Here is a 22,681-nt window from a genome sequence, read left to right as displayed (position 1 = left end):
TATCTCCTGTATTCCATTCCCCCTTTCTCAAATTAAGCCTCATGGCATACTTATGAAATACAAAAAATTCCACGGCCGACGTCTGCACAATTATAAGCGATAGTCAGACAGTCGTCCACGGCTTTGCCTGCGGCCGTGTCTCTCCAAGTGCACATATCGCAATTCTTGAAGGCGCCCCACAATAAAAATTCACTTTATGTAGTCTCCAGCTCACTCTGCACTCTCAGGCAATCTAAGCTATCCACACCTCAGCCCAGGAATTGGCCTACCGGATGAGGGAAATCACTGGGTGAGAGATGGCGTCTGCGTCCAGGGGTAGCCCCCAAACTTGACAAGAAATTACATCAGCATACCGACTGTCGCGGATCCTCTGTCCACCCCCGCACAAGCCGCTGACTGAAACTGAAGCGAACGCTTGGCGGCGGCTACGCACAGGCTACAGACCCGCACCTGCTTCTGCTTTCCAGAATACACCCAGGTGGATACACACCAACATGCAAATTCTGCTCGCAACCAGCCACACTTCCACACTCCCTTTGGGAGTGTCAACACCTACCCTTCACACACCCAGCAGTTACCACACCTGAACACTGGAATGTACAGTTGCGCAGCTCGGAAGCCGCACAGCTTAAGAAAGGGCGGTCGCCTGGCGCCGCCGCGGGGCAAGGACTTGCGGCCGTCTGATCTCCAAGCTCTTCCTAAAATTTTTCAGAAATAAATTTGTTGTCTACCTTCCTACCTTATTCAATATACATGTTGACGGTACTCTGCATGTGACAGCTGTGGCCATGATGAGATCATATTCATAATTTTTTGTGAATGCCCAGCGTACTGTTCTGAAAGACATGCGATACGCTGTGCGCTGAAACACATCGATTTACGCCCGCTAACGGAGTTCAAGGTTCTTGGACACTGACCGTGGCGATCATCGGCGGTGAGGGCCTGCCAGGCCCTCCTGCGGTTCTTAAGAGTGTCGAGCCTGCACGACAGGCTGTGACTTTGCCGAAGTGTTATCGCCTTCTGCTTTTTCTTATCACTCCCCTTTCTCCTTCACCTTTATATCCCCTCATCCTTGACCCCCAGTTCAGGGTAGCAAACTGGTTTCTTCTTCTTCTTCTTAGTACACATGGCACATACCCACGCAGGGGGATCGGCCAAGGTTCAGTAGATAATCCCAATGAGGTATTCCTCTACCGGCTACCTCCTCCTCCTCCTCCTTCATGTTGATGCTATCATCGCCCCGGAAGCACCTAATTCAACCAGCGGAGCATCATTACACTCCACTTTCCTGAGTCTTCTTTGCACATATGTAAGAATTCACATAGACCGTCAGCGCCACCGGTGCGCCACAGCAGAGGAGGGCGGAACAATGAGATTCTTGACAACGCCAAAGGAGCAAGAGGCTTACGGGAATTCTCAGTCCGCCAGCCATGTTTCCACTACAGAGCTTGGCTTCATCGGCCATCTGTCACATATGCGACACGCGCGCCTTTGCGGCCCTAGCTGTGCGCATCAGCGGTGTGCTGTCCGGTGCGGCACGCATAAAGTGTGTCGCTATTTTGGGCTAACACGTGCAGTGCAGCTCCACATATTCGTAACAGGAGGGACTCTTGTTTCAGTGACTGAAAACTCAAAGTAAGGAAAGCCTGTGAAAGGCTTAGCTACGTGGTCACTGATGTGTCATTACAGATTTACATTATTCGTTCGACCGCAATGTACGAAACTTGTGAGCGCATGGGCTACGAAAGCTATAAGAAAAGACTTACCCGTGCCGTTTCGTGGGCAGTTCTTGCAGGGCGTACCCCAGCCCCGGATACTGGGCGATTCCATGCAGCAGCATTCGAACTTGGTCAGCTTCACGGTCAGCGGATTGCGACACATGCCGAAGCCGCCGTACTCGGTGTAGCAGTGGTCCTGGCTCGTGTCTGCAATCACCGAACTCCAGTGAGCGCGACGACAGGTACTGACAGCAACGGGGCATTCGTTGCCGGGAAGCCAGGACAAACGCCTCTAGTTTCCTTAAGCTGCCACCATGTGGTGCATGGCTTTGAAGAATAAGAAAATAGAGCGCTGAAATCAACCGCGATGGTAAGAGAGAAATTGAATAATTGAATAGCCGAGCGCCTCCAGATAGATAGATAGATAAAGGGGAGGAGGGAAAGGCAGGGATGTTAACCAGAAAGGGGTTCCGGTTAGCTACCCTGCACTGGGGAAGAGGGATTAGGGGACTAAAAGAAACAGAACGTTAGGCTTAGCGGCACTGGCTGGGCGCTGTTCCTAATTGCTGGTAATGTTGAAACACCGTATTACGGCTGCAGAATGTACTGGAACGGAGGATTAACGTCTAAAGAAGCCGGCGGAAATGTCTTGTAGACCAAAGATTATTTCTGCCAACCTATTCACAATGAAAGTAAAAAGAATGAAGGAATCGGAGCATGGGGATGAAAAGAGGTTCGAATGCAGTGGAGAATACTGGAGAATAGGCGAGATGCACTGTGGAGAGGAATATATTGTGTATTGATTCGGGCCAATGAATCGCATCGCTCTTGTGAGCATTGCTACCGAAAAAGCAGATCTATGCATTACCCCAGTCTAGCGGCCAATAGTTGAGTTACATATCTGAGCTTGTCGAGATAATGGTATTTAAGGACGGAAATTACGGTCAAAACCGTGAATTGTCCTAGGGAGTTCTATTTTCAGGTAGTCTAATCACGTTTCCATATACTACAAAATTATAAAAAAGGGGTAGGCAGCTTGTAGCCTCATTGAACATCTGCAGACGATTGTCTGCTGTTCCAGAAATATCTCTGCACACTTCTGCAGACCAGCCCTTAGGAATTGTCTTCACAGTAGAAACATACTTCTGAACCGCTTGCAATCCTCATAGGGAAATGCACAGATTTCGTCAAATATTCCAGGCGTTCGGCATCTACGCATATATAGAGCAATCCAAATTTATCCGCAACTGAAAGCCAGCATACTGTGCAGGTTTGCTTAAGTATCGTCCTCATTCAAGACTCTTCTCAAGTATAGATTTAGCTTAAGCCACACGCAACTCTCGACCAGAGCGATATAAGCAAGCATGGAAGACGTGTCTCACCGAGGCAGGCCTTCTTGTCGGAGCTAGGCACGGTGCCTGTGCTGCAGACGCAGTAGTAGCTGCCGTCGGTGTTGACGCAATGCCCGCCGTTGCAGATATCCAAGTCCTGAGTGCACTCATTCACATCTGCATGAGAATTGCATGAGCGAGTGTAGGTTGCCATTGCCACTGGAAGTCGTTTACTTTTCGTTTTCTGAAATGTTGAACACCCAGCCGGCATTTATAAAAATTAATGACTGACACTCTATAAGTATTGGTCGCCCAAGGGTCCTAATTTTGCATTTTGCTGTGGTCAGAATTAAAGCGGCCGTCAAATTAATCAGGTGGGGCGATGGAAAAGGGTATAACTCTGAGCCTTGAAGGTGAAGTACGAAAAAATGGCAGAAAAGCAGCATGTGCTTGGTATTTACATTTGGGCACCACATCTCAGCGCCCATTTTTTCAGGATTTATTTGCAGTTTTTAGCACTGAGTGGCCCATAACGTCTTTATAAGAGCTGCCTCGTCGCCAACTCGACAGTTAATTCTGGACCGACCTTCATTCAAAATGCAGAAACTGCGCTTACCTTCGCACTTTCCTGTCCGTGCGTTCTTCGAGTATCCTTCATTGCACTCGCAAATGTACGAGCCTGGTGTGTTGATGCATTTTCCTCCCTGGCAGATTCCCGGTATAGCTTCGCACTCGTTCACCTCTGCATCGACACGGACAAGAAATACCTCAATTTTTCGTCCCAATAGCGTTTTTTACTCTCACCGATGACACTGAACATTCGTTCTTTTGCTCACAAGGAAAGCTCGGCTTACTATCGTTTTATAAAATGTGACAGTCGTTGTCTGCGGTGGCAGTTATAAGCGACTCGTTGCGCGACGCTGCAAACTTTAGCATAATGTAATTAAGCATCCACGAAGATATCTCAGCACTGAGGTCACTCACATAATATTATGTAAACCTAAACTCGGACGCAGATGACATCTACAGACTTCCCATGTATGGTCAAGCTTGACCCTGAGTCCACTGGCGATCATCATTCACACATTCTCTAGGGCACAGCGTTATTTAGGGTTCTTAGACGGTCGAGTCGTACCCTGGCATCCGCGCGAGTGGATGTTTGTGATGTAACCTCGGTCGCACTCGAGCTGTCCCGGACAGGCCTGGCAGGGGTGTCCCCAGGCGACGCCGATCGTGGCGCAGCACAACTGCCGTGTGCACACCACGCCTGGCAGCTGGTCCCAGCATGACGACTGGCGCATGTTTCGGAAGCATGGGCCGGTCCGGTAGTCTGTGTACACAGGTAACGTTAAATGCTGGACATAGCCGTCACAACCAGCTGATGGGGGTTTGAGATTTTTGCGCATGTCAATTTTAGGGAGGCAGGGGAAAGGGTTTGGAGAAGTAAGAAACGAAGACATCGGGTGAGGCTGCGAGTGCTGCTGTAGTTTTTTTATGATGGTGTAATTTTATGCTTATGTACAGCAGGTACGTCACTAATAATATTTGTGAACACCTCAGAAATAAAACAGGCCGCAGGTCCTCTTTGAAGATGCCTTTACTTTGAAGCAAGGTCGAAAGTGAGTATTGTCCGAAGTAAACTCAGCCACTCAGCCGGGTATCTTTGAAGATAAAGAAAGTGAAGGCAGGATAACGATGGTTCGTGAGAGTAACGAACTGAATTCCAAGAGAAGGCAAGCGTAGCAGGGGGCGGCAGAAAGTTTGGTAGGCGGATGAGATTCAGAAGTTTGCGGGGATAGGGTGGCCGCAGCTGGCACAGGACAGGGTTAATTGGAGAGATGTGAGGGAGGCCTTTGTCCTTCAGTGAACGGATGATGATGATGATGATGATGATCTTTGAAGGATTAGCGAAGGCTGGACATTAAGAATAATAAGAAATTGGTTGAAGGTTTGTAGTGATGAGCTAGCGATGCCTACGAAGCAGGGAGGAAGCATGACAGCTCACCTCTTTCACATCGGCGACCCGCAAAGCCGTAGACGCAGGAGCAGCGGTCTTTTCCGATGCAACGGCCACCGTTGAGGCAGTGTTCTCGGCAGAGCCCGGAGTGTCCTTCACAGAAAAGGCGTCTCTGTATGACTCGGCGCCCGCATTCGAATTCCAGAGTTAGATGACGTAACTAGCCACAGGTTATACTCAGTGACACCATCCAAAAACCCGTACGGCAATGCGCTATGCTACAGCTTACATATCTGGGTGATCACCAATCGCTGCCTAATTTGCCCACCGTGCGAGCATAATGCAGCTACAAATAGTCAAATGAACTTTTTTGCCACAATGAAAGGGAAAAGGCACGACGTCCAGGATCAAACATGAAGGTAGTTCAAGTCTTTAGTAGTTCTGGCAACATTGTGACGTGCTGGAGTAGCCAAACGAAGACAGGAATAAACCATGATTTACCAATAGAATTAAACAGCAGTGGGCAAAATATCAGAGTCTCGAAAATTTCACGATTACGGTAAATTATTCTGCCGTCCTACACAAATACAACGCAGACAACACAGCGAGGCAAAACAACACGGCAAAGGTGGCACAAGGCAGACATGCCACCGCGAAGCATTACAGCTTAAGACCGGTACAGATCAGTTTCGTTGCAGTAGCATCACATTCTATCTTTCTTAATTTTATATTCAGTGCGCCGTATGAACTGCGAGACCAGTACGACATACCGGAGACAATAAGTGACCTCCAGCATTCGCTTTCAGTTCTTTTCGCGTCCGCCAGACGCGACAGCGAAGGACCGGCTGTGAGTTGAGAGGCGCGCACAGCCGACACCCCGGTTGTTTTGCGGCTGCTGAAAGACATTCGAGCCGGGTCGTACGTCAACGCTGACCGAGGGACGCTGACGGCGCCTGGTCGAGAGCCAACACAAGCCCCAGATAGCGCGGCAAGCATCGCCCCTCGGAGGCCACCAACGTTGCACAAACGAAATGTTCAACCCGAGAAACGACTCGCAGCCACGGCGGCATTAATTTATTTCTACCACTGCTCCACGGCGTGTTGTGGACGACCCCGAGTGCTGCCCTTTCGCTGTCTCATTTTCTCTCTCAAGACACGATCGCTGTTCCTCGTGAGATCGCTTACCCGCTTCTCGGCCGGTAACGCGAGAGCTTTGCTTCCTCCTTCTACGTACAGCGTTTGTGCGGGCAGCATACGCCAGGCCTTTCTTTGCCGTCAGGGTCTCCTTCGCGTGGCGCCTTTCGTCAAGGGCCGACCTCGTCACTTTCGTAGGCGCTCGCAAAGTTTCGGAGTGGACGCGGCTGGAGACCCTGCTTTCTTCCGTTGGTTTCAAACGCTAAAGGCGAAACTACAACGAATGATTTTTTTTTCTGCCCACCACAGCGTCCTGCTTATGCTTGTTGCAGTTGTTTACTGCTGCGATGATGTAGCCAGGTTCCACTTGCTATTGTTTTTTTTCTTTTGCCATGTGTTTTGCTCTGCCTTCACTGCATGCTGCTGGACAAGGGAGGAAAGCAACTAAAAAAATTTCTAACCGCTTTATGACCCCTGTACAGTGTTATTTCCTTGCAATATTTCTCCGTTTTTCACTCCGTGGGCTGAAGTTATAGTACCAAATGAAGAAGCATTTCCAGTGCGGACGTGACAACCAAAGCACTTTAAAGTGGTAACCGCATGATGGGGCGTTCCTCACGCCAACTGCTGTCGCTGGCACACCTGGGCTAAGCGACGAAGAGCGGCGTGTTTTCAGTGTAGCATCGGTTGCCGCCTCTAACGTTCAGTCACCTCGAGTTATCAGGGAAGTTTGGTTTGGTTTATGAGGGTTTAACGTCCCAAAGCGACTCAGGCTATGAGGGACGCCGTAGTGAAGGGCTCCGGAAATTTCGACCACCTGGGGTTCTTTAACGTGCACTGACATCGCACAGTGCACGGGCCTCTAGAATTTCGCCTCCATCGAAATTCGACCGCCGCGGCCGGGATCGAACCATCGTGTTTCGGGCCAGCAGCCGAGCGCCATAATCAATAAGCCACCGAGGCGGCCAGTTATCAGGGAAGCGTAGCTGCACTAGTGTGCCGTTTTTAATAGTAAACAGCATAATGATTGATAAAAATGGTGATGACGATGCCTCTGATAATTAACTGAATTTTTAGGGGCACATCGCAGTGGCGCTGAACTGTATTTTGTGGTTCAGAGACTGGTAAGAAGTGATCGAGACACGACACAACATCCTTTCCTGTTGCACTTATCCTACCAGGCTTTCACCTCACTGTTTCAATGCACGGCTTATGACAGCGCCTCCTCTAGTGCAGTCATGACGAAGCAAGCGTCGGCAGCATGAACTTTGTCGGGAGCTTCTTCGGTGAAACTGCATTATAAAAGCAAACTTCGCTCGCAGAATAGCTAGATCGACAGTTACGCACCCGCAGAGCTTTCTGCTATTGGCTACTCTCGCGGGCTGCTTCCGGGCGATGGGCGAAATTCTCTGCAAACCCAGAAACTGAGTGCCGCGATGAGCGACAGTGGTTTGGCGGTGCCGCCGCGAATTATCACCTCATGTGGTTAGCGCTTAAAAAATATAGGAACCTAGAGTGGAATTTATTCTGTTACATCAGCGTAAGTTAAGCAGAAGGCCTGTAAATCGTAATAGAAGCATTAATTGCAACACAGTCGAATAAAGCTGAGATTCGGGCGAGTTGGTAAGTGTTCATGGTGGGTGAACAGCGCAACAAAGGCGGGACAAAGGCAAGACAAGCGCTTATTAACAACTGAGATTATTGAAGAACGAAAAGTGGTAATATATAGCGAACGTCAACAATCCAATATAAAAACAGAAAAAAACCCCAAAAGGGTAAACCCTGCAAGTCAAGATATTCAATTTCCTTGCGATTTAATGTCCCGGAAGGATTTCTGATGCAATTTTCTTCAAGATTATGAATGTGATACGCTTCCATGATTTCGCGCGTCACCTTGTTCGTAAGATAGAGCAGCACTGGTGTCTTGTACAGCGGTTCACATTCGCATTTTTGCAACGAATCTTTGTCCCAGGAACCTGGATATCTTTTTTCTAGTTCCCTTTCATGTTCTTTTCTTGCTTACGCATGCACCTAGCATAATGAGCGGCAACATGGCAAAGAGGGTAATTTCTCGTTCACTATATATTACCACTTTTCGTTCTTCAATAAACTCAGTTGTTAGTCGGCGCTTGTCTTGCCTTTGTTGCGTTGTGCACCCACCATGAATGCAACACAATAGTTGTCATTTCACTTAGGCAAGGCGCATTAAACTGGGAGGAAAATAGCGCACACAAAGACAAGCAAGGGGTTGAAAAACGACATGAGACACAAAATAGCTGTTTTGTGTGCGCTTATTTGTTTTTGGACCTCTCTTGTCTGTTTTTGTTTGCGCTACTTTAATTGAAAGATGCGCTGATCAAACTACCTCAGTGTCGGCTTTTATTGAAGCCACTTTAAGAGAGCAAGATTTATTTTTGCAGAATGATAAAGCTAAATACCAGATTTCCCCAATTCTTGGGATATGTGAAGTAAGCATCCTGTTAGAGTACCCTGACGGCTCTAGGTAAGTTTCTCGTCTTCTAATCGTGAGCGCAATGAAGAACGGCATCCCATAAGTATCGCGCGCACTGTATACTTATTCTATTCGACATACTACCTATTGAAATGAAAGGGTACTCAGTAATGGCAGAAGGCTTTTTTTGTCGTCACATTATTAAATTGCAGATTACCTGAGCTCAACGGGATTATATGGATCCTCACCAACTAGAAATCGATATGGATAGCTCGGCAAGACTTGATTTATTTGGCATTGCTTACAGCTCAGCTCATAGAGACGCTTGTGCACAAGTACTCACTCAGACTCACACCAGGCAGAGAGAGTGAAGAGGGCAGTTTAAGAGCGCCGCGTGTGAGTGAGCGAGTTCCAAGTGCGAGTAAGCCCGAATGAATGGAACAGTCGACGAGAGACAAAGGAGGGGACACAGCACTATATAGCTAGATACAACTCAAGAACGCAAAGGCGAATGCCCCTCGGCCTCCAGCCAATGGGTTCGACTGATTGTCATGGCGTCGCGGTTAATCCCAGTTCACGGAAGGACCTGTGAACTTTCTGCAATTTCACTCTAGAAGATTAACCGCTGCGGGGTGACAATTCATCGACGCCAATGGCTGGAGGGTCGCCTCTGAGGGGCATTCGCCGCTGTGTTCTTGAACTGTATCCGACTACAGTGCTCCCGTGCCGAGTGAATGGTCTCGCCACTCACCGTACTCATGGCGCCAGGACGACGGGCTGGTGACCGCTGTCGACGAGCCGTTGCCTTGGGACGGCGCCGTGGGCAGCGTGAGAGGCGCCCGAGTGCACGACCGGGCCAAGACGCCGCTGGCGCAGCGGCAGATGTTGGGTCGGACGCAGTGGCCTCCCGGGCCGCATGGCCTCCGGCAAATGGCTGCGCGAACCGCGTCACCCTCACTACGGTGGCCGACCCCGTGAGGAGGCGGCGGAGAACACTGGCCCTGCTCCTTATCCTTAGGGATACGGCTCATTTATTTGTGGGTTGCCCGCAGCGCCTTTACACTCATTAAAGGGAGACAAAGGGCAAGTTTAAGTCGGTTCGTATCGATACACTACCTAGTTCCAATCGCAAATAAGCTATTTTCACCGAACACGGAAATATTTCATAAACTAGAAGAGGTCAATAATTGAAATAGAGGTAGCGCCACGATCGGCTGTTTTCGCAAGCACTTTGTGGGGCGTCGAGACAGATTTTTTCTCGCAGATCCCTGCGGCAAAGTTACACTTACGGAGTCTTTTTTTTTACCTTGACGGCTCGAGTTTGAAGCTAATGGCGGGAATAAATCTCTTAAAAGTTTTTAATCGGTATTTCTCAGCGCTAAATGCGTCTTTTGTTGCCGGCAAAGTGACGGCGGTGTACATATGACGAAGTACAATAGTGTCATTCCCGGCTATGCTGTCCGGTAGAATAGCCATGTTATAGTCGGATACAACTTAACTCTCCAGTGGAGCTCTGTCCACATTCAGGACCGCCACACGCAATCGCTCCACGACAAAAAAAGTAGTCCGCCGCTGAAGTTTGCCTTGCTATCTAAACAAGAAGCTAACCATGAGACGAAATTATATGCGGAAGAATTTGGGTGGCTCTGATGTAAGGAAACATTAAAAAGCTTATTTCCTCATTTGCTGCTTTTACTACTATGATTGGCTGGCGGAGTAATACAGAGCGCCGCGGACCATGATCCATTGTTACCAGCGTCTGTTTTTTAAAGTTGCATCCTGCTTCAGGATGACCGCTACAAAAGCTACAATTGATATCATGTAACAAAACAAACACAGAAAGGACACTATAAAACCGCAGAGGGGGAAAAACAGGCTAGAGCTGAAACCAAGGACATTTGTGTAAAACAAAAATGAATATAAGCAGGTAACGCAGTTAGAACGATACGACGAAGCCGCCAATTTCGCATAATAAAAGAAACATCATATGTAGTGCACCAGCCACCGTAAGGGACAGTCTACTCTCAGGCTTCCAGTTTTGGCTGGTAGCGTGCATTCCTATGCCTGACCGAGTTACTGGACCCATTTGTAATGCCGAGTGTCCTACCTGCTTATGGAGATGAAACTATAAGTTTTAAATGTTGAGTTTGTGAATGGTAACGCTTAAAATATAAAAACGACTGCGATTAACCTTCACTGTAGAACATGAGGTTGCGAGAATTTTTTGGAACGTTGCTTGCTGAAAATTATTAAGATGGGAATGTTCATGTTTACTCTGCGGCCGCGCCGCCTGCTTTTGAGCCAAACAGTCGGACACTTATGATGCCTATGAAGCAACCAAGGTCCTCAGGGATGAAGACGACATACCTCCGCACCCATTAAAGATACTGATCATAGGGAGAAAAAAAAGTGTAGCAGCATGAGGCTTCTCACTCACCTTGCAACCTAACTCTACGAATTGGCGGAATATCCATATCTACCCTCATAAAATGAGCGATCAGGGTGCGTTCTAGTATTTTGATGGCGAAAGAAAAATCTCGACGGCTAACCCTTCCTTTTTTTTTCTGCTCCTGGCGACGTTGTCATGCCCTGCCCGATGTCCCCTTTGCCTTAATCCGAGCCACGATATCGCATTTTGCTGGCAGAATGCCAAGAGCTCCATTGTTTTTTCTAGATGCGGCTTGTTTATTTAGGCTGCGGTTTGGGCAAGTTGGTAATGATTCACTGTTAAACAGCGCGGGCAGACAAGACAGACGAAAGTAGGAACAAGGAACACAAGCGCTGACTCGCAACTGATTTTTTTTTTTGTCATGAGAAACGATCCTTACAAGCCTCCCCTTCCAGGAAAACAAGCACCAAACGCAAAAGAAGAAAACGATTGCTACTCATCATAGAGAACATGCAATGCTGCGACAAATCAAATACATCTGAGATTCTTTTCGCACAAACCATTTTGCATTGGGATGAGAGAGAGGTAGGCCACCGACCTAAGATAATAAGGCGTTTTTTTTGTTTATTCTCGCCAATAATTTTACTCTATTGCCCTGTGTATGAAGATGACGTTTCCCCCAAAGAGTAGAAGTAGCATGACGTACTCACTTGATGTATGTTTTGTACTCGTACTTTAACATGTATCTCGTGATGTTTATCGCGGGTCAGGGAACAAGGGCGGATTAATGACGTCCTGGTCGAAATCCACAAGAATAAAAATGAACTTGGGCAGGCCATGTAGTGTGATGGCAAGATAACCGCTGGTCCTTTAAGGTAACAGAGTGGGTTCCAAGAGAAGGCAAGCGTGGCAGGGGGCGGCAGAAGGTTAGGTGGGCGGATGAGATTAAGAAGTTTGCAGGCAAAGGGTGGATGCAGCTGGCAAAGGACCGGGTTAATTGGAGAGACATGGGAGGGGTATTTGCCCTGCAGTGAGCGTAGTCAGGCCGATGATGATGATGATGATGGGGATAGTGATGACGACGACGACGATGGTGGTGATTATATATATATATATATATATATATATATATATATATATATATATATATATATATATATATATATATATATATATATATATATATATATATATATATATATATCATGGATGTTGCAAACATGTTCGAGAGGTAATGCGAGTTTTTCAGAGGGAATTTCATGTGATGCCACGAAGACACATGCAAGACGGGCAATGATCGCTTCTCCCATATTTAGGACGCACTCACGCACTGTACAGCCTCCGTAATGACTCCTGGAGGACCTGTTCCACCCTTCGCAGCAAATCGGTGCTGGGCCCCAGTGGCAGACGTTGACCCTGCAAGGTATAAAAAATATTATGCGGCTAACTTTCTCACAGATAGGTGAAAATGTTTCATCCTGACTGCACGCTGTGATAGACGGTAACTGCAACGGTAAAAAAATAAGGACGGAAGAATAATTTCAAATGTGCTTTGCTTTCGCAGCGAGAAGCTTAGCGCTACACGCTCATAACAGTACTGGGTGCAGAGCAGCCGTTGCGGGTGGCTAAAGCCTTATGTGTGGTGAAGAACCCCGTAATTAGTGTTATCTTGTAGCATTTCCCTCTTGTACAAGACCCAGAATTTGTAGATCCAACACTCCTTTCTTAGCAGCAGCATGTTTAGCTGTATAGCGTACACATGCTGCTGCCTTTGTTTACTGAGCATCATTTGCACCGAAAATGGGTTTATTAAAGTCTATGGGCACGATGAGGAACAAAAAGGTTTATTATAGGGGTGTGCGAACAATACAGATAGTCTAGGTTTGCTACCGAATCGAATACGAATAGTGTAGTTAAAAAATGAATTCAATACTAATCGAATATTTTTTACGAATGTTCGCTACTTGGTCAAGTGTTCGCACAACACAAATAATCGTTCGAAACAACGAAGAGCTAGCGACGGCGCTGCGGTACCGTTATAGCAATAGCTCTCAAAAGACGCAACACTGATCGCCTCTAGGCGGCTAATAACTTTGACCGTCGTGCCATACTTATATAAAATAACTACTTACTACTGAAAACCACAGCGAATAAGCTAGTGTCACATCTCAGTCGATGAGAGGGGTGATAGCTACGTTCAAGACATGGCCTCCGAGAGCGGGCTTCAAGGCAAGGGTTGCGAGAACTGCCTTAGCGCAGCCGCGTAGCTCAGTCTTGGAGGCCATGTATGAGGAATGTGAACGCCGCTACAGGAATGGAGCGCGTCACGGAGATGAACCCTTCATCACACACAGACTGATCGCGGCAATCCTGTGCGTCGTCAGAGTGAACTATTGAAGTAATATGAAGACCGCGCGAGCAACGGGGACAGGAAGACGCAGAAACTGTAGGAGTAGTCTTTTCTGTGCCACGTTTTCTGTCCATCATATTATTTTCACCGTGAACCAACTAGCCAAAATAAGAGTTTAACTGAAGTGAACCATGTTTTTGAAACCGTCGTTAAAGGAAACTATGGCTTGCCTTACACGAACATCTTGCCAATTATTCGATGACTATTCGAGAACTTGAGAGCACGTTAGATTCGTTTCGGATACTTTTGAGCTTACACTGTTTCATTCGTTCGGCGAATCCAATGGTAGGATATCTGATTCTCTATTCCAAATTTTTCAATATTCGCACATCCCTAATTTATTCTGTTCGGTAGGTACGGGAAGGGAAAGAGGGCCTCACAAAATGTGGTTTTGTTGACATATGAAGAATAACGCAATATGATCAAAGCAGAGGTGCACCCAATCAGGGCAGTAATGACTGACTGCATCCACATAAGCGCTGTCATACGGCTACGAAACACCTATACCGTCTTTTAAAGAGTTGGGAAAAAGGAACCCACAGCTCCATCATCTTGCTCCTCCGCAGAGGCGGAAATTGGGGATAGTGCAAAGCGGTTGTATAAGCCGAATTGTGGCACACGGGAACCCCAACGCGGTAGTTTCCACAATGGAGACACTACTACGTACAACAGAGATCAACGATCGGCGCACCAGCCCCTGTCCGGCGTTAGAACTCGGTAAGATGACTTGTGAAGCGGGAATTCAACGAGCCTATCATTCGCCTTCACCAATCTTGGTGGACGGCGCGAGAAGAAAAAAAAAGAACACAAAAGCTGCGTGAAGGAGGAAGGTCGGGGGAAGGGGGGGTCGTAGAGTCGTGCCATGCCTCCGTAGCGGCGGTACGGTGACGCCGACTGCTTTGCATATCTCGCACCACGCGGAAAGCGAAACGCGCAGCCTGCTTGGCCCACGTCCAGGGAGTTGGCCGATCCCTCGTAGAGCCCCCCTCCACCTCACCCGCACACTCCGCTGCAAGACGGCGGGACACACTGAGCTTGCGGCAGCCCCACGGCTGTAAATCCGCGGTTCCGCATTCTGCGGGCGCCGTGCAGCAGCTTGTGCCCCGCGTTTCACGCCGCCCTATCATCTACTCCATGGCTGCCGCGGGAAGCTGCGGTGTGGACGGAGTCGCGCCGCCGATAACGACGCTCCGGCTTCGGTTTCTGTGGAAGCGCTCGCGTCAGCGCGTTTCGGCTATGAGACGAGCAGCAAGAGGCATCACCAGCGCTGCATTTTCTTTTTTTTTCTGCGTTGAAGCAGCGACCGTAAGCATCAACTAGTGATTGCAGCCTGGTATTTCCGCTCCTACTAACGCTTTCAGTTTCTTGCTAACGTCCAGCCGAAAGCCTCAATTCGGGTTGGAAAATATTATTTTTTATATAGATTATCTGCGTCAGGAACATAATCCGCAGTGGCTGTAGTTGTGCAATTTGCGCGTAGAAATGTGTGCGCCCGCGCTAATCACTAAGATCTATGTTGTCGGAACAAAAAAATGTCGGTCGTTTCTACTTTCAAAGAAGACTTCACACTTCTATGTAGGTTCATGTCCTTCGAAATCTAGACAGCAACTGGTGCCAGTACGGACGCGTGCAACCAGTCAGCCATTCGATGACAACAGAAGTATCAATAGTAAGAGAGGTACGTAAAGTATCGCAGAACTTCGTGACAGAACCGCGGTAGGCATTTAATGTTATATTCGAAGATACTGAATAAGAGTACTGCACAGCCCACACATATATATAGCGCGCAAAACGCGAAATTTATATCTTTTAAACATTTATAGCTGAAGGATTTTACATCAGAAATTACGGTATATGGGTGGCCTTGCTTTGACAGCTTTGCGCGTGAGCTAAATTTGTGTCTGGGTATTCGTGTGGACCGAATCCACTCGGTGTTTTTTGAGCCAGTTGGAGCTCTCGTGCTGTCCGGTATAGAGAGCTAATGCAGATGAACCTCGTTATAACGAAATAATGAATATAACGAAGGTATGACGATTCCACTTGGAATTCAACACGGGGTATAACGAAGCTACGGCTATAACGAAGTTATCGCCGGGCTCCTTTAACTTCGCTAGAACGAGGTTCAACAGTACTTCTTAATTTTCAGTCGGCTTGGATTTGGTTACTTAATTTAAATTGCTTCAAATCAGGGTAAGTCGTGTTCAGCCACTTTACTTCCGGTTGCCCAGTGATGAGCTAGTTCACCGAGAGGACAGTTAACGCTATTTGGGTAAAAAATCACTGTTTCAAACTTTTTTTTTTCTCTCACTTGGCCTTGCGCGCTAGCCGCGCCGAACACGATTAAGCGGACTCCAGCTCAACTCTCCACTCCCAAGGCTGAGCAGCCGAGCGGTGCCAACAAGGACACCGTCGCGCCCAGAGTCTCTGCGCGTTGCCAGAGATGCTACGCTAGCTATATAAAAAAAAAAGCACGCTTGCCCAAGTCCGAGCTGCATGTCATCTCTTAGCCCTGACCTTTTCTCTCTATCTGCAGTGGATTCCTTATCTGCCAGGCAAAACGTACTATGGCTCGCGCGCTGCCTCTCTGAGCGAACGCTTTCTGGGGGCACCTCGCAACGGCGAGGCACGAAAATGCTCATTAAACTAGACGGCAAGAACACACCGTAGTGACTCGGGATAATTCGGAGAGTTCCACTTCCTGGTTCAAGAAGAGATAGCTGCTGTTGTGGCCAGACGAAGTGCCGTGGTCGGTCGTTTTCTGGCACGCCACGAGAGCGGCTGATAGCCACTGCTTTTGTCCCCTTTGCGTCAGAATGGCGGGTATGTGTTTTCTGAGTAGCTCTGTGATAAATTGTCTACGATGCAAGTCCACGCAACGGCACAAGAGATAGAGAGTGTCCGTAACGTTTTGCTAGTGACAGCGAAAACAAGAAAAAAGTGGAAGTTTCTCCGCCATTTTAGCGCACATCGTCCTTGTAATCTGGATAACATTTTGCTTATTTGGTGGTGCGCCGCAAGTCCTCGGTGCTGCGCAGTATCTGGAAAGCCGTGTCCATAGATTCCATTCATATGAGCTTCAATGGTCGGATTCTCTGCTACTAAATTTAATAAAGCAAGAGCTTGCATGTCGCTGTAACTTCAATATGCATGCACAATCTGGGATCCCTGTAACAAATTATTAACATAGGTTCTAGAATCTACCCAAAGCCGTGCAACTCGTTTCATCTTTTACAGTTACTCTCGTTACACAAGCATTTCAACCGTGAAACATTCACTCGGTTGACCTGACTTGGCTTCTTTTCGCGAGTCTTTTCCGTAAAATTTTTCCGCACCTTCTCAGTCTGAAACATCAGTTAATGATCCATGATACATTTCATCACATAATGATCGCATGTTTAAAGGTGGTGTTCCCTCATGTCGTACTGATATGCACACTTAATTTTTACAGCGCACATTTAACGGTTGGAACCGCCTTCCTGCTGCCATCGCCGATAACATTGCCTTCAAGAAAGCTGTGGTAGATTTGTTTCGTTAATAGTTTGTTCTGTTCACCCATTACTCTGCCCTCGGTCTTTGAGAATATGTAAATAAATAAATATTAAAACAAACAAAGAAATAAATAGTTCTTATGGGGGCTCAACGTCCCGAAGCGATTCAGGCTATGACGGACGCCGTAGTGAAGGGTTCCAAAAATTTCGACCACCTGGGGTTCTTTAACGCGCACTGACATCCCACAGTGCACCGGCCTCTAGAATTTCGCCTCCATCGAAATTCGACTGCCCCGGCCGGGATCGAACCCGCGTCTTTCGGGTCAGCAGCCGAGCGCCATAACCACTGAGCCATCGTGGCGGCGGCAATAAATAAATGAATAAATAAATAAATAAATAAATAAATAAATAAATAAATAAATAAATAAATAAATAAATAAACTTGTAACATCTAGCTATATAAGTAGGCTTTAAGCGCGTGAGGACCTTTAGGTCTACTTGCGTAACTCCGACCAGGATTTTCAAACCAAGGTTGACCACTTATGTGTTGCCTCGCGTGACAGTTGTAGCCGCGACAGGAAAGGCTTCGTAGTACGTCTCGAAATCACAAAACAGCAACGTTTTCATGGCCGCGACTGCGCCTGCGAGCTTGCGCAGGCTATCTACACCTCGAAGGCTGGACATTGGAACACGTTCGACCTTCGATGCCTTTAAAAAAGGAGAAGAAAAATTGGAGGGCACAATTAAGCTCCGCCTTAAGGGTACGACGCTATTGCGTCATACCCTTAATTCACATATGTGCAGAGGGTCATTCTCTACTCTACATTCGTATTTCCCTGAGAGTTCTCCTACCCCTAATTGCGCAGTGGTGCAGCGGTTAAGCGATGCACCACTGCCCTGCCATGGCAGGTGCTTCCAGCGGTGGGCACTTGTGCGGCCCAGATTGCTCTTCCCGAGCGAAAAATCATTACTTTAACTGCCACCTGCCACGGTCAACGGTTTGCTCACTATCCGGTGGGCAGGTTGTGAAGACGCCGCAAGGTCACGTGACCTAGGTGGGCCACCTGCCTCCTAGAGGATTCATGAAGTGGCTTAAGTAAAAAAAGGTCAAAAAGAGGTAGCAGTCAGGGACAACCTAATAGGTGTACTTCGCGATGTACCATCGGCTGCACACTAGACGGACATTAGCGGCGCTCAGAGCTGGCCGCTACAGGCCCGTCACCGTGCTGCACACTGTGTTTGGAGCGGGTGGTGATAGCGGGCGTCCTGCAGGCGACATGCCATGATGTCGGACCCAGCGGCCAGCGCTGAGCGGCGCTAATATCCGTCCATGCCACGCGCTCGAGCGTTTGTGTTAAGTGTCCGCGCGGTGATACAGGCAGAATAAACATGGAAAGGAAAGCTTGGTCCGCACTAGAGAATAGTAGTTTTACTTGAGATATGAATTTGAAGGACACTAAAACTCGTTGACGAAGAAGAAAACTAATGAAAAAAAATGGCGGACGATGTTGCACGGTTAGTCCAAATGCGAATTAGGTGAAAATGAGCCAGCACTTCTATTCCGGTTCGAGGCTTGGTTTTCAAGGTCAAGCAGGCTTCAGACAAAGATCAGCGAAATCGGTCTTAAACCCCGCCTTGAGGGTATGACACAATAGCGTTAATCGGGTAATGTCCCTATACGCAGAATTGGCCATTTTCTATTTAGTATTAATAGATCGCTGGAAGTCCTCGTACCACTGCTGGCGCTGTGATGCAGCGGTTAAGCGATGCGGCACTGGCCAGTGATCGGAAGTGCTGTCACCGGTGAGGCTTGTGAGACCCAAGTGGCTCTTCCCGAGCAATCTCTCGCGACCAATCGTTAATTTAAGTGCCACCTGCCACAGTGGGCAGTTTGCTCACAATCCGGCGGCAGGCTGTGATAACGTCACAAGGTCACGTGAGCTAGGCAGCCGTGCATAACGGCTTAGCGGCTTAGTGGAAGCTGTAGTGCTAACGCTTTAAAACGTATGTTCCTTACTCATGCAATAGGGCTGTAATTGTGTACTGGATGTTTACCCCTAATACTGATTATATACCATTACCTAAGAGGCCCGAAGATGGTACGGGCCCATAATACGTGCCATAATGCATACCCCTCATGCCTTGGATCAGCGATGCCGACTTGCTCAAGTTTCCACCTTTGCCATAATACATGCCGCTCATAGTACTCAGCACATGCTAGCTTCACATGAGTGCACGTGGCTTTCTGTGCGTTAACCCTGAGCATTACGAGACTTGACTTAATTGTTGCATACACCTGTCATACTTGTTCGTTTCAAAGTGACCTGCCGGGGTGGCTAAGGGGCTATGGGGTTCGGCGGCTGAGCTCTAGGCAGCGGAATCGAATCTCGACAGTGGCGGCCTCGTTGGAATGAAGGCGAAACGCGGAAACAACCGCGTGCTTTGCGATGCCAGCGCACGCAAAAGAGGCCCAGGGGATGGAAATTAATCCGGAGTTCTCCACTACGGCGTCTCTCATAGCCTGCGTTCAGCTCAGGTACATCATAAACCAAACATCTTGCATTTTCAGACATCATAGGGCAGTTTCACAAAACCTTTTCTTGCGTACTCACGCTCTTAAGAGCGCTATACGGTTTTGCCCCATATATAAGCGCTGACCGGTTGTCGGGAACAGTATTTCCGGAAAAAGGGCTCTGTGGACTAGAACCCACTACGGTAAAAGATGAGATATCGAATTCTCTTACTTTTCGGGCGGCAGCGTCTTTCAGATGCGAGGCAGATACAATACACCAGGAATTCTGAGTTCGTGTACTGCCCGGACAACAACGTTCACCAATCTCTCTCGCTTTGACCGAAGCCGATATCTCGTGTTCCCCGCGAGTTAACCGCATTTTAACAACAACCCAGCCTCGACGCGGACGTAAAATAGCGCCTGACACCGCAGTGGCAAGCGGTGGCGCCGCGCACTCCCCCTCGCGGCGGGGTCTGCGGCCGGCCTCGTGTAAATCACGCGCTTGTACGCACGATGGCCGTTGCTCGTATGTTGCTTTGTGCGCGCGTCCGGAGCTCTGATTTATGCCACTTGCTATTCGCGCGTTCGAACCCCGGTCAAACGAGCGGCCGCGTCAACGAGCCGGCAGTGGCGGCGACCGTATACCTTCCTTCCTGGTCGCCGCCGGAGCGCACCGATTGTTTCCCTGTCTGTGAGCCGCGCTGCTAACGGGGATCTGCCGGTGTAAAACTTCGGGACAGTTTGAAGTGCCCGTTTATATAATGACACGGCCCGTCGTAGCAGCGGGAGGTCAGGAGCTGCTGAATACATGTCGTCTAGGTCAAAAGTTCAGAAGCTTATACTGCATGGGTGACCCCGAAACGTCTCTGCGTCTTGCGGCCCAAGGTTGGTATAATATTCCACACATTAAAATGAAGTGAGTAAAGCTAGAATAGATGGCCAAATGGTACCGCATAACAGCTAGAAACTTGGCTTAAAATATGCCAAAGTAGAAGACTGGGCGAGTTGGTATGTACTCATACTCTTTACACCTTATGAGATTATTCGCTACGTAGTCAACCATAGTGCTTCGTCACCGTTGCCATCTGTTTTGAGATATCGTCTTGTTTTATCCTTACCACCCTTTTACGTTTTTATCACTTTTACGGACATTTACACCTGACGTTGACTGCTTCTGATTGCATCTGCTACTTCCTTCCTTCCTATATATTGTGCACATGTTGCTCAATAAAGATCAGTTGTAAGCCAGCGCTTGTTTTGTCGTTTCTTTTCTTTGTCTCTGTATTGTGTGCGCTGTTTTTCAGTATTAGCTCAAGAGATGCTGGGAACGAATAGAGACGTTGCAACATGAACACCAGGACGGTGCGCAGACTGTCAACTGAGATTTTTCATGAACACATGCCATTTGTGGCATATCATCGCTAGCGTCATCGTTAGTGTTTTAATGGGTACGTTTGTCCCTTGTGCCTTTTAAGCCCCATTTTCAGTGATTAGAGTGAAATGTCCGCTTGTTGTCAAACGCTCCAACAATGTTGTAGGAGTGCTAGCAGAACGTCTGCACACTATACGGCTGCTGAGTCTCTCTTTGGTAGTGGAGTGGTTCTTTCATTGCGACCGCAGCAGTGGCATCGTGGTTCGAACAGCCGTCTCACATGCGGAAGGTGCGGGGTTCGATCCCCAGCGCCACAGGGTACCCACCGATCGTGCAATGAGAACAAGCTTTCTCTGGCCTAGTGCTCGGCTTGTCTGGAGCGAAATGTTTGGGAAATGAGACTCCGAACCAACCTTAAGTAGAAGAAAAATATCTTGTGCCAAGGCGCTTTTTGGCCAAAGGTGCCTTTGCGTCATTAAAGATCATATTTATCACCACCACCACCACCATCATAACGATTATCTCACTGTCCTTTAAAATGTGTGATGCATTTTGTAAAATAGCTGCGAGGCTTGGATTGATGCCATCTCCGCATAATTAATATGAAAGAAAAGAAAGGAATAAAGGGTAGGAGCTTGTTATGAGCGTTAAGAAAGGGTGATGTTTGTGACACAGAAATCAAGCTGGCCTGGAAATGCTAATATTTGTTCATTTTTATCATAGGGAGCGTGGTCAAGCTCTCTTTGTTTCGGCTCTTATATGAAGAGTCGGTGACTACATTTGGTGTCGACCGTTGCTGCCAGAATGTTTTGTTGTTCATGGACGGATTATAGTCGTAGAATGTGTTACATTCTCGGCCTACTGTGCCTACAATTAAGCTGCTATGCGTGCGGATGTTAAAAAAAAGTATCGCCTAACCAGTGCAATGGGATGTGCAGTCAGGTAGTGGGTCCTTTGTCAGAAGCCGGTGGAGGCAATTAAACTCAACACACATTTCTTCTACGCAAAGAGGAGTGAAAAATTCAAGTTCTTAAAACCATTCTGCGCCAAACCTTATCATTCCAATTCCGAATTCTATTTCATGAATTAATTGGTTGCACGTGAAACATTGCTAATTTGCATCCGCATGAGTGTTTGAACAAGAAAACTAATTCCCAACTATACCAGTTTCAAACGAACAGAAAACAAACAAAAAAGAATTCCATTACACGCCGACGTGGCACTGTGCCCAACAGCATCCGTAGCGGCTACATTTACAGTCCCCAGAAACGAACATACGCAAGGAACCGGGAAGATGAAAGCAATCGATCCGGACCGCTTCCGGATGGGTGATGAGACGGTGATGGAATTATCAACGCTTCTCGCTTACCGATTCTTCACGGTGACTATACGAACGACCTTTAGCCCTGGTAGCAGTATCCGCGCAATTAAGAAAGGAATGCCTGCAGCTGCGGAGCGCACGCAACCACCTTCCGGAGTCAAGACGGCAGCCGGCGACAGCCGACAGATGGAGAAAGTCTAATGGTATAGGCAAAGACGTTGTCAGCTCCTCAAAAGGCGTCTTTCTCGGCGCGAGGGACCTTGAGAATACAGCAGTGCCGCGTGGGAGTACGTAGACAAGTCAAGTCGTCAACGCTCTCCGACGGTTCGAGTGCCGTGCCCGTGTACGCGATACTTGTTGCGCAGCTTACGTCAGGCGAAAGCGCGCCGCGGGCGGCCGTGGCGAGAAGCGAGGCGATGAAGTGACAGGTTTTCTCTGCCGAAGTCTGGCATCCACGGCGAATCAATTGGGCGGCCGGAGGTGCGCGCGGCTTCCGTCCCTGCCCCCTCCCCCCCCCCCCCCCCCCCCCCCGCCGTGGGTTTCCTGACAGGCATGGCTTACGCGTATATGATGCTGACATCTCGTTTTTTTTTTTTT

General features: G+C 48.1%; 1 protein-coding gene across 2 annotated transcripts in view; it reads right to left on the bottom strand.

The window, feature by feature from the left end:
• The window catches only part of LOC144125964 (fibrillin-1-like), a 103,772-nt gene that overhangs the window by 69,057 nt on the left and 12,034 nt on the right, over positions 1 to 22,681 (bottom strand). Inside the window, exons 2-8 of one of the 2 annotated variants that reach the window (XM_077659810.1) lie at positions 12,309 to 12,397; positions 9,344 to 9,526; positions 5,055 to 5,159; positions 4,185 to 4,379; positions 3,666 to 3,791; positions 3,101 to 3,226; positions 1,767 to 1,925 (exon numbers count right to left, since the gene is read on the bottom strand). In XM_077659810.1, coding sequence (XP_077515936.1) covers positions 1,767 to 1,925; positions 3,101 to 3,226; positions 3,666 to 3,791; positions 4,185 to 4,379; positions 5,055 to 5,159; positions 9,344 to 9,526; positions 12,309 to 12,397 — 983 coding nt within the window. Of the gene's footprint in view, positions 1 to 1,766; positions 1,926 to 3,100; positions 3,227 to 3,665; positions 3,792 to 4,184; positions 4,380 to 5,054; positions 5,160 to 9,343; positions 9,527 to 12,308; positions 12,398 to 22,681 lie in introns of those variants that run through there. The other variant, XM_077659811.1, reaches the window with a different exon arrangement.

This window comes from Amblyomma americanum, chromosome 3 (genome assembly GCF_052857255.1).
Source record: "Amblyomma americanum isolate KBUSLIRL-KWMA chromosome 3, ASM5285725v1, whole genome shotgun sequence".
Classification (NCBI taxonomy): domain Eukaryota; kingdom Metazoa; phylum Arthropoda; class Arachnida; order Ixodida; family Ixodidae; genus Amblyomma; species Amblyomma americanum.
The sequence above is the reverse complement of the archived record's forward strand: the minus strand, read 5'-3'. Positions and strand labels throughout refer to the sequence as shown.